The sequence below is a fragment of the Chlamydomonas reinhardtii genome, chromosome 10 (assembly GCF_000002595.2).
Source record: "Chlamydomonas reinhardtii strain CC-503 cw92 mt+ chromosome 10, whole genome shotgun sequence".
NCBI classification, from domain to species: domain Eukaryota; kingdom Viridiplantae; phylum Chlorophyta; class Chlorophyceae; order Chlamydomonadales; family Chlamydomonadaceae; genus Chlamydomonas; species Chlamydomonas reinhardtii.
Genome location: NC_057013.1, coordinates 746,451 through 760,028, shown reverse-complemented (window position 1 = coordinate 760,028; position 13,578 = coordinate 746,451). Strand labels below are relative to the sequence as shown.

General features: G+C 64.3%; 3 protein-coding genes across 3 annotated transcripts; 2 read left to right on the top strand and 1 right to left on the bottom strand.

The window, feature by feature from the left end:
- Positions 1 to 88: 88 nt before the first annotated feature.
- CHLRE_10g422876v5 (uncharacterized protein) lies at positions 89 to 1,914 on the top strand. The gene is made up of 3 exons (XM_043066507.1): positions 89 to 816; positions 992 to 1,159; positions 1,345 to 1,914. Exons 2-3 carry the CDS (start codon positions 1,093 to 1,095, stop codon positions 1,446 to 1,448), a joined length of 171 nt encoding a protein of 56 aa, XP_042919904.1. The 5' UTR covers positions 89 to 816; positions 992 to 1,092; the 3' UTR covers positions 1,449 to 1,914.
- CHLRE_10g422850v5 (uncharacterized protein) lies at positions 1,257 to 6,968 on the bottom strand. Its single transcript, XM_001702702.2, has 13 exons — positions 6,804 to 6,968; positions 6,449 to 6,534; positions 6,015 to 6,152; positions 5,729 to 5,788; positions 5,451 to 5,526; positions 5,207 to 5,289; positions 4,863 to 5,058; positions 4,439 to 4,522; positions 4,164 to 4,262; positions 3,842 to 3,901; positions 3,490 to 3,627; positions 3,067 to 3,159; positions 1,257 to 2,557 (listed from the first exon to the last, which is right to left on the bottom strand). Exons 1-13 carry the CDS (start codon positions 6,837 to 6,839, stop codon positions 2,477 to 2,479), a joined length of 1,230 nt encoding a protein of 409 aa, XP_001702754.2. The 5' UTR covers positions 6,840 to 6,968; the 3' UTR covers positions 1,257 to 2,476.
- Positions 6,969 to 7,478: 510 nt separating this feature from the next.
- CHLRE_10g422800v5 (uncharacterized protein) lies at positions 7,479 to 13,455 on the top strand. The gene is made up of 3 exons (XM_043066506.1): positions 7,479 to 8,016; positions 8,125 to 10,656; positions 10,798 to 13,455. The coding sequence occupies exons 2-3, from the start codon at positions 8,236 to 8,238 to the stop codon at positions 11,923 to 11,925; spliced, it is 3,549 nt and encodes a 1,182-aa protein (XP_042919903.1). The 5' UTR covers positions 7,479 to 8,016; positions 8,125 to 8,235; the 3' UTR covers positions 11,926 to 13,455.
- The last annotated feature ends 123 nt before the right edge of the window (positions 13,456 to 13,578 follow it).

The following is a 13,578-nucleotide window of genomic DNA, read 5'->3' as shown; positions in this document are numbered from 1 at the left end:
GGCGGGTTCGGCGTGGGCGACTACCAGCAAGGTAATTCACACCAGCGTCAATCATGGCGCGCTGTGAAAAACGCGATGGGATGCTCGAAGAGATGAGGACTCGTTCATTTCAGCAAACGCTAGCTGTACTATCGCTGGGCCTCTTGTTAGCGGAAGGAAAGGCTCCACAACATTGTTCCTGCGGTTTCGCTTTTGTTGTTAGGTAACCACAGCCAGCATCACACGGCTGATAAAACTGACAGAATCCGTCAAGCCTAAAGCCAAACGCTGTGGTACAGTTTGCCGTACCGCGTTTTACTCGCGCGGCCAGCATTCCTAGTATACGAGCCATCATTCTCGGAAGTGTGCGCTAAAGAAGCCTGGCGGTCGCCATGCTTCCCACTCTCAACGCGTCCTGGCACATCCCGCGAAACTCCGCCATCCCCCCTGCCAGTTTTACAAGTTCGGTGTTTGATTGGAGGGCAGCAGGCAAGCACAGCATTGCATAAGCGCAACGGTGTTTCGGGGAGTTGCGTGGAGCACAGGCGAGCACAGCCGGGCCATGCAGTGACAGGCTTCACTTGACGGCTGGACCGGGAACGCGCCTGGCTGGCGGTTCTGACTTTTTTTTCCTCCCCGAGTTAAGTTAGGCGAGTCGGCGGAGCTTCCCACCCTCCGCACAAAGCGACGCGACTGTTTCAAGGACGAGAGCCCATTTTGGGCTTAGTCTGTATACCTTCAACCTCAGATGTTATAGACTCACGAGGAAGCACCCTACTTCTGTTCCCCAGCTCCTGCATGCGAGGACCATCCCATACCGGAATCCCACGTGCTCACGTGAGTGCTCCCCGACCCTATGACAGCAGGGCAGAAGGGGAACTCCAGGCCGCCAGTGTGACAGATAGGGGGGGGCTGCACCAGGCTGCATGTGGCAGTGTGCGTGGCACGCTCACGGGGACACACCGCACCACCCCTGCCTACATGTTCTTGCGCCGCCGTGCCTTACGCATAGGTTCGGCGCCGTCCTGGTCCAATCCTGGATGCTCACCTGTGTCAGGTACCACCAGACCAGGTGTACACACAGCACGGCACCGTGCTGCATGCATTTTGTACATGACGGCGGGGCTTGAGGTCGTGCGAGCTGGGAAGGAAGAGGAGGTAACGGCCTGGCGCCGTGGAGGTACGTACTTTGCGCTGGGTGGCATGGGCCCAGGGAGATGAATGGGCTGTGGGGACGCACGCACCAGCACGCGGCAGAACGGGTCTCGGGCCCCACACAGACCAGGGGGCACACAGACAGCTGCTAACCGACCAACCTGCCCGTGCCCAAAGACCCAACAGCGTGACACCTGATGATGTGAACAGTGACCGACATCAACGTCACAACGTGCACCACGCATCGCCGGGTGCACAAGGAGAACCTTCGTTCGCGTCTCATGCCCATCTGCCGGTTTGAGCCTAGCTCGTGACCGGCAGAGTAGGAACTGGCCGTGCCACGGGGATGGTGGTTGGTTCGTGCCATGCCGCGCGATGAGGCTGCCGCCCGGCTACAAGGGCGCAGCGCCGGCCTTGCCCGGCGCTGCTTTTTGTCCGTTACTCTGGAGGAGGAGAGCGCGGCGGCGCCCGAGAAGCGGTGCCGGCGCGCAGGTTGAGACCTACCGGTTTCTGATTTGCAGTATTTGCTGGCTAGCATAGCGTGGCACTGTGTGTGGGGCAGTTTTGTTTGATTCCTGCTATTTGGTTTGTTGCCTGCTGCCCAACTTGACAGCGGGACGCGGCGGACACATGGCGGGCGGTGCCTGTACGAACGGACCCCGCTATGCCCGGGAGATTAGGTAGCTTTGAAACCTTTGGCCTCAACCTGGCGTGGCGGCACAGCCACGGGAGAGCCATGTTTCTTGTCTGATACCTGAGACCAAAACGTATTTTGCAGATTTCCTCAGACCCCAAGAATTAATAAGTTGTGCGAAAGCATTTGGAAATCCATTGTATTTTTCTTGTCCCCTGCACCCGCAAGGGTGCAAACGTCGTGTGAAAGCAAGGCGCCATCGCACGAGCGCATCTACGGTGTCGACCACTTGGCCCTCCTCTCTTTGCACTTGCCTAGCACCAGCAAGCAGCCCAAAAAGACCAGGACAGCGAACATCCTGACACCTCGGACCCCCCTCCCCCCATGTCGTCCACCCGTTGCTCTCTGCACCTTACTTCCCATGCCAGGACATGACACCTGCTTGCACGGTCGTGACCCCAGGTCAGTTAACCCAATACCCGTACCATAGTGTACAGAGCTACAGCCACACGTAACGGCCACCTGCCCGCAAATGCAAGCCAAACCGCTGCTGGGTAACGAGCCGCACGCGGTGACAATGGCATGCCACGCCTAAGGAAACCCGTGGGATGGACCGCTGCGCGACTTGTCTGTTGCTGCCGCCAGCGTTGCCGCCAGCCAGCGTTGTCGCCACGTGTCACGTGCCACGCCACGCCACGCTGGGCCGGTTCAACCGAACTGCGACACGGACGTGGTGTGGCCCAGGGGCCCGGCAGGGGCTGCGTCCACCACCACCCCGCCCAGCTGCTTCTGTGGTGGGCGGGTGGGCGCATGTGCAGAAAGCACAAGGATACTGAAACATGCAGCACATCATAAAGCAAGAGCAGAAGGAAAACAATACGCGCAGGACATCGTATGCGATGCAAACGAAACAAAAGCCCGCCCAGGCGTGTGTGTGTGTGCGCGCGCGCGTTAGAAAACGAAACGAAATCCCCTCAGCCCGCGTGTGCGTGCGTGCGTGTATGTGCGTGTATGTGTGTATGTGTATGTGTGTGTGTGTGTGTGTGTGTGCACAGGCTGCGTGCATCGGTGCAGGCCCTGCGTGCACAGGTCCTGCACGAGCCGCCAGCCGGCATACGCAATACACCTCCCCTGACTGCATATGCGAACAACAAACAAACACCCGGCCTGCCCGCTAGACCCACCCACCGCACGTACCACACCTACCGCACCATTCACACCCACTCACTACCCCTGGCCTGATATGTTGCTTCTCACTCGTATACTCTGTGGCCACGATGCAGCACGAAGTAACTGACCTGCAGGAACTCGATGACGGGCTGAATGAACTCGGGCTCCGCCCCGCGCCGGTGCAGCTCCAGGTGACCGTGCGGCCGCGCCAGCAGCGTGGCCTGAGCGGTGTAAAAACGGTGTGGTGTGGTGTGGTGTGGTTGTCATCACAAGCAGGAAGACGCATGGAGTATAGAGTGCGGCGCATTCCACCTCACAATTCAACCGCAAACCCCCAACACGCAACCGCCCTGCACACGCACCACCCTGCACGCAACCATCTTGCGTGTCCCCTTCGCCTTCCCCTGGGCTCTCGTACACCAATGCACCGACAAACGCCGCCCTCCCGCACCCACACACCACCCTGCCCGCACCCACCGCTCACAACACCCGCCCCCCTGGGCTGGTATCAACCCCCACCCCCCACCCCCCCCCCCCACACACACGCACACCTGCGGCCCGATGCGCTCCACCGCCTGCGCCGCCAGCTCCAGCGGGCAGATCTCGTCGCGGCTGCCCGCCACCACCAGCACCGGGCACTTGATGCCGCTGCAGGCGCTCAGAGGGCTGTAGGCGGCGGCGCCCAGCAGCTGCAGTGTGTGCGTATGTGTGAAGGAAGGGGTCGGAGTCAGCAGCAAGGCCGCACACGGTCGGAATCAGCAGCAAGGCCCGCACACCAGCATGAGGTATTGGGGGCCGATGCCCGCTGTGAAGTGATCATGACGACGAAAGGCGAAAGGCAAAGTGCATCGCCCACTGGGTGCGCCAGCCAGGATAAGTCCCAACCCCATATTCCCATCCCACCATCCGCGCCGTGGCCAGGTTCTTCCACCCGCCCTGCCGCTGCGGCGCCGGCCGCTGGATCTACAGTGGGCAGGTGCGAGGCGAGGTCGGAACAGGAAGTCAGTAACATTACCCGAACGGAGATTGGGAGTGCCGACAGACCACCGCATGGGCAGGCGCACGTGCCAGTACGCAAGGACGCAAACAGAGCCGCGTGTCACACCACGCGCAACGCCAAAGTTCAGCTCCACGTCCTCCATGACCTCCCCAACCCCACGGCCGCGCCCCCTGCATTCCCATCCCCTAATGTGCTCAGCCCCACCCCCCACCCCCCCACCCCCACCTGCGCCCACTCCTCGTCGTTGAGCTGCAGCAGCGCCAGCTCGCCTGTGCGCCCCACCAGCTTGATGTAGGCGGGCGGCAGGCCCAGCATCCCGCGCACCTACATGGCCCGGGGCGGCAGCACGGACGAACAAATGCGTGCGGGTGCGTGAGTACGGCAAAGGAAGCCGAAAGGAAACAACCGCAACCTCACGTGTGCGCAGGATTCCACAATGTGTGGGTGCATGGCAATGCAGTGGCCGACCGCAATGAGGCTGGAAAGCACGGCGCACACACCTTGTCGTTGACGGCCGCCGCCATGGCCCGCGCGATGGACACCGCGCCACGCTCCCTGAGCAGTTTGGCCACTGCCGCCTGGGCCTGCGGTTGTGCGTTGAGGGAGCAAGGGGAAGAGATTAAATTGTCTTGCCCGCTCCCATGAAAACTCCGATTCAACGATGGGGATCCGCACGCAAAGCCCCCAAAAAGCAACGCCAAATGGGAAGGCCGGGCTCAGGGCTCGACGGCCGCCACCATGGCCCGGTCACCAAGGGCGCAAGGCTTGGCAAGGCGCACATGAGCGCTGGACGCACCGCAGACACCCGACCCACATCACAGCCCTACTATGGCACAGCTCTTTCACAGGTCCTCCAGCCACAGACAGGCCACAGGCAGCCCTCCACCCCAGCACCTGCACCCCACCACCACCCCTGCTCCCCACCTGCAGGTAGGGCTCGTTGGCCACCACCGCGCGCACACGCCCCAACCCCAGCGCCGCCGCCGTGGCCAGCACGTGCCCGCCGCTGTACGACACGCCCCACAGCCCCAGCCGGGCTGGATCCACACGGCCCGTGCCCAGCCCGCCCGCCACCACCCACTCCACCGCCGCCTCCCAGTCCTCCAGGTGCTTGCGCCAGCTGTGGATGGAGGAGTCAGGGGAGTACCTGATAGTCAAAACCCAAACAATTGCAATGGGGGAAACGCAGAGACACGCCGCGAGGGGACAGGCAAGCGAGGACAGGAGCTGCCCAACATGACCAGGAAAGTGCGCCAGTGTGCACGCACTTGACCTCGTGCCGCGGCCAGCCGTCACTGCCGCCAAAACAGCGGTAGTCAAACACCAGCACCGCCAGACCCGACGCCGCGAACTGCAGAGAGGGGATTGCGGCGGCCGCAGCAGGGAGCAAAGGTGTGGTTCCTGCTCACCAGGTGCGTGGGGTGCCCAGCGCGGCAGTACAGCAAACTCTGCAAGCACCACGAACACGCGACTGCCACCCAAGCCCTGCCGCAGTCTCGGCCCAGCCCGCACCTGCTCGGCGTACGGATGCAGACCCATGTCTTTCTGGCTTCCCAGCCCGTGCGCCATAATCACGATGGGAGGAGGCCTGCGGCCAGGCAGGGCAGAGGACAAGCAGAGTCTGAGCGCGGGCCGGGCACCTATCCGAACTGCTAGCTCATGAGTGGGCAGTCGGCCGCAGTGTGCGTATGTGCGGGGCTCGCCGTGTTCCATCATACGCCCCATGGGTAATGCTGCTGCGTCGGCATGGGTTACCATATTCCGGGCCCCAGGTCCGCGCTGACACTCACTTGCCGAGGTCGAACTGGGCCCGTGTCGCGCCACTGGGCTCGTAGAACCAAGCCTCACATCTGCACGGCGCATGTGCGTGATTGCGCCAGCGTGGCCAGGGGGTGGGTCGATGTGGGTCAGCCACGTCAGGACGTAGGCCACTGTGCACATTCGGGACAGTGCAGGGCCCCACGCCTGGTGCACCTCACCCCATCCCATCCAACCCAAACCTCCGCACAATCCTGCGTACCGCCACGCACGCTTGACCTTCCCATCCCTTACATCCGAACCCGAGCCTGAGCCTACCTAACTCCGTGCGAGTCAAAGTACACGGTGTTCCGGATGTACTGCGATGTCGCCAGCGGCCCCAGGTGGGTCAGTTGGCGGTCAGCGGCCACGTCGCGCTCCAAACCCCCGATCACCACCTCGTCCTCCCAGGGCAGGCTGCGGCAGTGGCGGCAGGGAGGCAGGGGACAGGGAGGGCGGCAGAGGGAGGGTGGTGGGACGACAAGAGGGAGCGCAGAGGGAGCGCCGAGGGAAGGCAGAGGGAAGCCAAGGAGGGGCATCAGGGCAGAGGGTGCCCAGGACTTGCTGCTGTTGTGAGGGCGGGCGTCTGGGAGAGGTTATGGCAGGCTGGCAGCAAGAGCACAGAGGCAATTCGTTCGAGGCATGCGTGTGTGTGTGAGCTCAACCCTACTACCCGTGCCTGCTACCCTCGCCGGTGGTTGTGGTGGCCCCACCTCATGACGGCGCCGCCCATGAGCACGCCCCCCACCACCGCGCCTGCAAGCGCCGTTTTGCGACTGATACGCGGGAGCTTGAGAACCTGAACGCAGGTGCGAGGTGGGTTGCAGGGAAAGGTTCTGTCACAGGGACCAAGTGCGCGGACAGTGGGCGTGCCAGCCTGGCGGTCAAACTGCAGCTGTCGCTCACGCCGAAAAGGCACATCTTGGGTGACTAAGGAATGTTTTGAGTACACCTCGCCCAGCCCCGCGAAGCAGCTTTCCCAAACCGACATTCGGATGCACAGTCTGCATCGCATGCCGCTGCTGTGCTTCACTGTTTCAGCCGCACGGAGGCGAGCTAGCGGCTTACCGATGCCCTTGCGGGAAACTCAATCTTCGTAGGCATTTCGCTTGCGAGGTTGGTCGGCGGGCACGACTCCGCGAGCGAGCGGGCAGAGCGTGCTAGCAAGCCCGGATGTCTTACCACCCGCCAAACTTACTTATATAATGTGTATTTCAAGGGAGGAGGCTGAGGAAACGAGAATGCGCTGAGACGGCGCGCGGGCAGTTGCTGACGATGCGGGGGTTTTGCAGGTAGGATACACACAGCCGCGGCTCGGCAGTGCCCTGCAGTGCCGACCCGCCCTCTTAGCTTCACAAATCTATGCCGGTCCCATCAGCCCGTCAACCCTCTACACTGCCGGCTGCGACAAACACTGACAAATTTATTTGGCGCCCCACCTGCCCTGTCCAGTCCCGGTTTGGTCAACGACTGTCAACGATTGCACCGTTCGCGGAAACCCCCTGGTCCGCACCTACCCTGGCGCTTCGCAGCAGCTTGGAATTGCTCGTGTGCAGGAATAGAGCTCTGTGGTTATTGTGGCCAGCTTCAACGCGAGCAGCACGCAACGGCATGTGATACGCGGGGAGGGTGCGTCCGGGACGACCCTGGGGACGGCGCCGCGGCAGCCAGAACTCGCGGCTCGCCTGAGATTTCACGCCGCTGCTAGATTCTCGCAGTAATTCAGGCCAGTAAATGACAGAAGGGAAGGTAGCGCGGTGCAGGCGACAGATTCGTGCGACTGGCCGCGGCATCCACAGCATCGGTGGCCCAGAAATCTGCACACTTTGGGCTTGCGTCACAGCTGCATCTGCACAACTTTGTGAAGCTTTCTCCCCTTCTCGTTGCCCTTTAATCCACCTCGCTTATTCCCTCTTCCTGCCAACTCCTGTGCACCTCCATATCCTTCCACCGACCGAAACCCCCCGCTATCTCTGTCCTCCACGCACGCGTCAATGCGACGAATGCTTAAGCTAGGTTCTGGTCGTGATATGAAGCGTTCCCGAGCTTACCTGGAGTCCCAGCAGTCCATGATGGCCCAGTCTAGCACTTCTAGCGTTTCTACCACCCTTGCAAGAGCACCAGCCTGCTCACCGTTAATAGGACGGCGACCGCGACCGTCACCGCGACCTCAGGGCTGCTAAGAGACCCTGCTAAGATACACTCAAAATTGCTGGCGGCTTTCAACGTGAAGTTTTAGACTAGCGAAAACATGGACGTAGACCGCTCCGCAGACGCCTGGGTAAGTAAGCTCTATCTATGCGGCTTGTCAACGCCGGGGAAAGCTGGCACTTTTGCAAGTTGAGCTCTTCGCGAAACTCGAAAACCAACTTTGCCCACGCTGCTGCAGGACACGCTGTGGGCCATCCCAGACAGCGTAGTCGTAGATCCGTTGCCTGTTCCGGCTAAAGCGGCCGTCATCCGGCGCGTAGCGCCGAAAAGAACGGACAACCAGTCCAGCATGCAGCGCCCGGCCGTCGTTGCGGCGCCAGCTGGCACGGAGGCTTGCCACTTGAGCGCCTCCGCTTTGGAGATTGGAAATGGCTCAACTGGGCCGTCGTCCAGCGCAGAATACGGCGTTGTGCCGACGACGTCGTTCGCGTGCGGCGCGAGCACTGGCCCGGTGACCGGGGAAGGCGTTATCGCTGCAGACAGCAGCTCACTGCGTGCCGCCAGCAGCGGCGAGTGCGCTGGCGGTCAACCGACCAGCAGCGCTGGCAGCTCACAGCTCCTATGCGTGCCAGCGCAAATGTCTGCGCGGCCCTCCGTCACTAGCTGGCCTGAGCTGGCCGCAGCAGACACGCAGGCGCAGCCAGCCAGCCTGCAGCAGCAGCACAGTACGGCAGGCACCGCATATGAGAAAGCTGGCGCTGTTGCATTTGCCACGGCTGTGTCCCAGGCCGCAGAGGCGGCCGGGCTTGCTGGCGGTGCTGATGCGGCCCTGACACCTTCGGCAGGCGCCGACCCACATCCCGCCACTGCCTCCGCTGCGCATGCTGCGCTGCTGCTATCCCTCCGCAACGGCAATGGCAGTGGTGGTGGCAGCAGCAGCCGCACCTGCAGCACCAGCGCTGTAGGCGGCAACAGTGATGATGGCAGCGCTGCCGAGGGCGTGAGCACAGACGCAGACAGCACTCGGGCCGCTGCCTTATCGAACGCCGCCGCCGCCGCCGCCGAGGCACCCTCAGCTGCCGCAAGCAGCCTGTGGACTGCGGCGTCGCTTCGCACCCTGTACCGCAGCCGCGACCCGCGGCTTGCGGCCGAGCCGTCACCGGTGCCGCCAGCAGTGGCTGGCGCGGCGCCGGCGTGTGCTTCGGCAGCCGGCAGCCCAGTGCAGTTTGGTGCCAAGGCAGCTGGGCCCGCGGCGCCGCTGCGTCCGCTGCCGCCCTTGCCGCCGCTGCGGCGTGCGGCCAAGACCACCACGGCGCTGCTGCTGAACCGAGTGCGGCGGGATCCGGGCAGCGCCGCCTGCAGCCCTCAGGCCGCAACACGGACCGCCGTTGCTGCAGCAGCCCGCGCGGGCGGCAAGGCCGGTGGCAAGGGCAAGCGCGGCAAGGCCGCGCAGAGCTCCATCGAGGACTGGATTGCCAGCAGTCGGCCGGAGGCCGCCACAGGCCCTGAGCCCGTCATGACATACGCCTACCCACCAGACGGAGAAAGCGCCGGGGCAGCGCTCGAAGCTATGCGGCGGTCCCCGTCTGTGTTGGCTGACCTCGACGGCAGCGGCTCCAGCGGCAACATCATGGACGACGTGCAGCGTGCTCTGGAGGCGGCCGAGGCGGCGGCAGCATCGGCCGAGGCCACCGCGGCCGCGGCTGGCACAGGCGTGCCGGTGGAGGCCTGCCCTGCCGCCCCTGCACCCACCCGTGTCGCCCCGGCAGCGTCATTGTGGCCACCGCAGCGCACGGGGCCGCTTCCGCCGCCGCGTGGGCGCTTCGATTTCCGTATCCGCAAGCGCCGCGCCCGCGCACAGACGCCCGGTGCTTCGCCGCCGCCGCCGCCAATGGAGCGCTCTCCTGCGGCCGCTGCCGCGGCGGCCGTCGCCAAGGCCGCCGCAACCGAGCGCCGCGCCTTCATGGATGCCGTGTTTGCCTCAGCCGTCGGCGCCTCCTTAGCGGCCGCGGACGCCGATGCCGCGCCTGCCGACGCACATCAGCTGACCGGCCAGAAGCGGCCTGCCGCCGCCGCTGCTCCCGCTGCCGGGCCCCGGTGCTCGCCCTCGCCCGCGCTGCCGGTGGACATGTACACCGCCGCGGACGTGGAGGCGGCGTCAACCGCCGCCGCTGCGGCGGCAGCCGCCGCGCGCAGCCTGGACGCCTGCGCCACCCTGGACGCGGCGCTTGACGAGTGGCGTACATACCGGGCGCCCAAGGTGCGCAAGACGCCGGAGGCGCTGCTGCGGCGCAGCCTGCTGGAGGAGCTGGCGGCAAGGTGCCCCACCTCGGTTCTGGATCTGGAGGAGGTGCCGGGCCTGCCGCGCCCCTGGATTCGGAACTACGGTCAGGAGGTGCTGGACGTGTGCCGCAACTTCCTGCACGTGCACGCGGTGCGTGCCGCCGCGCGCCAGGCCGCCGCCGCTGCGGCGCGTGCCCGCCGCGCTGCGGCGGGCGCTACTGCTGCCACGGGCGCGACAGCTGTGCCTGCGCAGCAGAGGGCACAGGCACCGGCGTCGGCCCTGCCGGCGCAGCCGCAGGTGCCGCCTTCGGCAGCGCGACAGGCGGCCGCTGCCAGTCCACCGGCCAAGCGACAGCGCCTGGCGGGCGCTCCGCGCTCCGCGCCGCTGCCTGCAGTGTCAGTCCGGTCTTCGGACGGCAGCACGCGCTGGGTGGATGAGCGTGCGGAGAGGCTGCGGCGTCAGCTGCTTGGGGCTATGGGCCTGCAGGTGTGTCGGGGCGGGATGTTTATTGATGAGCTAAACGGGCATAGGTCACCAAACCATGACATTCGTGTTCGCAACTTCGTGGGCACGCTCTTTCTTCTGTTCTCATCATGAATTTGGCTCCCTTCACTTGCTCCTGAGCAGGCTGACAAGCCCATCGAGCCGCAGCTAGGCGTCACAATGAACGTGACACCGGAGACCGTGGCGCACCTGCAGCAGCAGAACGCCGCCTCGTCGCAGCAAGAGCCGCAGCAGACGCAGCCTTCTGCCGCCGGCGCCGCCCCGACAGCAGCCGCGACCGAGACGAGGGCGGCTGCTGCGGGCGCGGGCTCAAGCTCGGAGGCGCCGGCACGGCCCCGCGTGGCCACCAAGGCTGCGATTGCCGCTCGCCACCGGTCGTTTGCTGCCGCAGCGGCGGCCGGCGCCACTACTGCCGCCGCCGACAACGCACCAGTGCTCAAGCCAGCGCAGCCGCCACCGGCCGCCAGCCCCCGCATACGTATCGCTGTCTCTGCCCGCGCCGCCAAGTTCGGTGCCGCCACCACCGGCAAGCCACGCGCCTCCGCCGCCGCCGTGGCCGCCGTCGGCGCTGCCGCCGAGGCTGCGCTGGCGCGTGGCGGCGGCGGTTGGGTGCCCGCGCCAGCTGGCACACGCATCCGCGCCGGCGCTGCGCTGGCCTACGCGCCCTCGCCGGCGGTGCATTACGTCCGTGTGACCGACCTGCTGGGACTGCTGGCGGAGGCTGGCCGCATGGCTGAGCCCTTCCTGGAAGACGCAGGGTCTGTTGATGATAAGGAGGAGATGGCGGCGGCTGGCGCCGCCGCCAGGGCGCAGCCGCCTGTTGCGGCTAGCGCCGCCAAGGCGGGTGCCGGACGCAGGCCGGCTGGCTCCGGCGTGTCGTCTGACGTGCTCAGCGGCGTGGCTGGCATGGGCGTGGTGCCCGCGCCGGCGCTGGCGGCCGCAGCGGCGGTGCAGGGCCTGGGCCGGGTGTCTGGGCAGGAGCACATGCGGCAGCTGCGGGCCATGGTGGCGGCAGCCATGCCCGCGTGGGAGGTGCGCCGCGTGCTAGCCTGCAAGGCGCTGGGCGCGTCGGCGCAGGCGGCGGCGGTGCTGCGCGTGACGCACGCCACACCGCGGGCGGAGGTGCGCATGGCGTTCCGGCGGCTCAGCCTGGCGGTGCACCCGGACAAGAACAAGAGCGACAGCGCTGCTGAGGCGTTTGCCATGGTCAGCGCCGCCGCCAGTCGGCTGCTTGGATCGGTGCAGTGCTAAGCTGAAGTGGCAGTCGTCAACTGGTGCGGACAGGCATCAAACAGCGCGACTCCTCTGAGCAATCAAAAGTTCAACAGCTTACTGACTATTGTGAGTCGTCATTACACGTGACAAGAAGCAGCAGCAGCCGGAGGATATGTTGACGGCACCATGAGGGTGCGGCGGCAGCTCTAGCAAGGGCGGAACGGCGCTTGCCAGGTAGCCCTGGCATGCAAGGAAACGCTCGCTAGCAATCGGAGGCGCTGGGAGTGGCTTGGGCGACCCAGGCCCACGACTGTTGTCCAACAGCGCAGCGTGACAGCAGCAGTAAATGCTGCAGCAAGTGCAAGAAGGAGCTTGGAAATGCGGAGGACACGGACTTGACGGCAGCTGGCACATGTGAACCGGCTGTGAAGAGGCGGGGTACAGGCGTGCGGCTGGTGTCGTGTCGGTACCGTAGCACGCCTCACGCGGCATTCCAGGATGGAGGACCCTGCAAGTTCAGGCTGGTCAATGGAGAGCATGGTGTGCAGGGGAAGAGAGGTTGCGAGGAGAGGGGAAGGGGCTTGTACGGCTTGCAACAGGCGGGCCTCCGGTTTGGGGTTATTTACCGTTTGGCCAACAGTTGCGCCAAGCGGCATCATGGCGCGCATTCACGCATTGCCTAAGACAAGTTTCAGCCCCATTTACACGGCCATACCGTATACACACGTGCAGATGTCAAAGTGTGTATCCTTTAAAGGGAATTGGGTGGGTTAGATTGGATGCGCAACACACATGCTACTTGATTAGCATGGGTTGGCATTGAGAGAGAGATGCGTGCTCGAGGACCCACCACAAATAACCATACGTATGCACATATTGGACCTTTACGCCATCCGACATGCTTCAATCATGATGAGGGACCATAATGCCATCCGTCATGATACGCCGCGCGCGTTGCGCATTTTGTTTGTAGCCGATGTGCGACTCGTTGGACCCGGCGCCGCTGCCGACCTCTGGGCGGACAAAGCCATCGTCGAACGAGCTGCGACGGGGGCGGCCGGGTTGGCAGGTCCCAGGCGCGGAGGCAGGCGAGCGCGATGGCGCGCTGCCGCTGGAGGGTAAGACAAGGACGTTTGCCATTGTACACCGTTGTGGCACAAACTGCGCAAGGGATACTGCGCACGGGGCAGGGTTTGTTCCCCTCCTGCTGGCATGTGTTGTGGCGGATGATGGCGCAATTAGTCATGCATGAGTGCCTGAGGCAGCGCACGGCGCGCCAATAGCGGAGATATTGATGAGACCGTAGCGTGTGGAGGCAGGGCAATGCACCACTTCCAAATGAGGAGTGTACTACTAGAGACCATACGTGTTGAAGATGAGGTGTTGCTTTGAAGACTTTGGGACGCTGGTGTACGTTTTGGGGTCACAGGCGTGGGCGGTTAGGCCCTGGAGTGAGCGGTGGAGGCGACGCCAAGAGTGCATCCAGCACAGCACTGCAGCCCTGGCCATAAGACTACATGGCAGGGACGTGTCATATGCGCACTGAGTATGTAACATAAATTCGTCTCGACTCGGCCTGGCTTGGTGGCAAAGGGATGGCTCCCCGAATGCTAAAACGAACGAGCGGGCGAGTAGCTCCCCCGACGGGTGCCGCACCCCCAGCGGGCTGCCCCAGGCTCGCTTGTCATG

Excerpts from the sequence above, each read along its gene's own strand:
- CHLRE_10g422850v5 (XM_001702702.2), bottom strand. The coding sequence starts at position 6,839 with ATGCCTACGAAGATTGAGTTTCCCGCAAGGGCATCG. Across the intron at positions 6,153-6,448 it reads ATGGGCGGCGCCGTCATGAG|CCTGCCCTGGGAGGACGAGG; the intron begins GTGGGGCCACCA and ends CCACTGCCGCAG. Across the intron at positions 3,628-3,841 it reads ACCTGGCCACGGCGCGGATG|CTGCTGGGCGCCGCCGCCTA; the intron begins GTGGGATGGGAA and ends CACACACTGCAG.
- CHLRE_10g422876v5 (XM_043066507.1), top strand. The coding sequence starts at position 1,093 with ATGACGGCGGGGCTTGAGGTCGTGCGAGCTGGGAAGGAAGAGGAGGTA. Across the intron at positions 1,160-1,344 it reads AACGGCCTGGCGCCGTGGAG|TGACCGACATCAACGTCACA; the intron begins GTACGTACTTTG and ends TGATGTGAACAG.
- CHLRE_10g422800v5 (XM_043066506.1), top strand. The coding sequence starts at position 8,236 with ATGCAGCGCCCGGCCGTCGTTGCGGCGCCAGCTGGCACGGAGGCTTGC. Across the intron at positions 10,657-10,797 it reads TTGGGGCTATGGGCCTGCAG|GCTGACAAGCCCATCGAGCC; the intron begins GTGTGTCGGGGC and ends GCTCCTGAGCAG.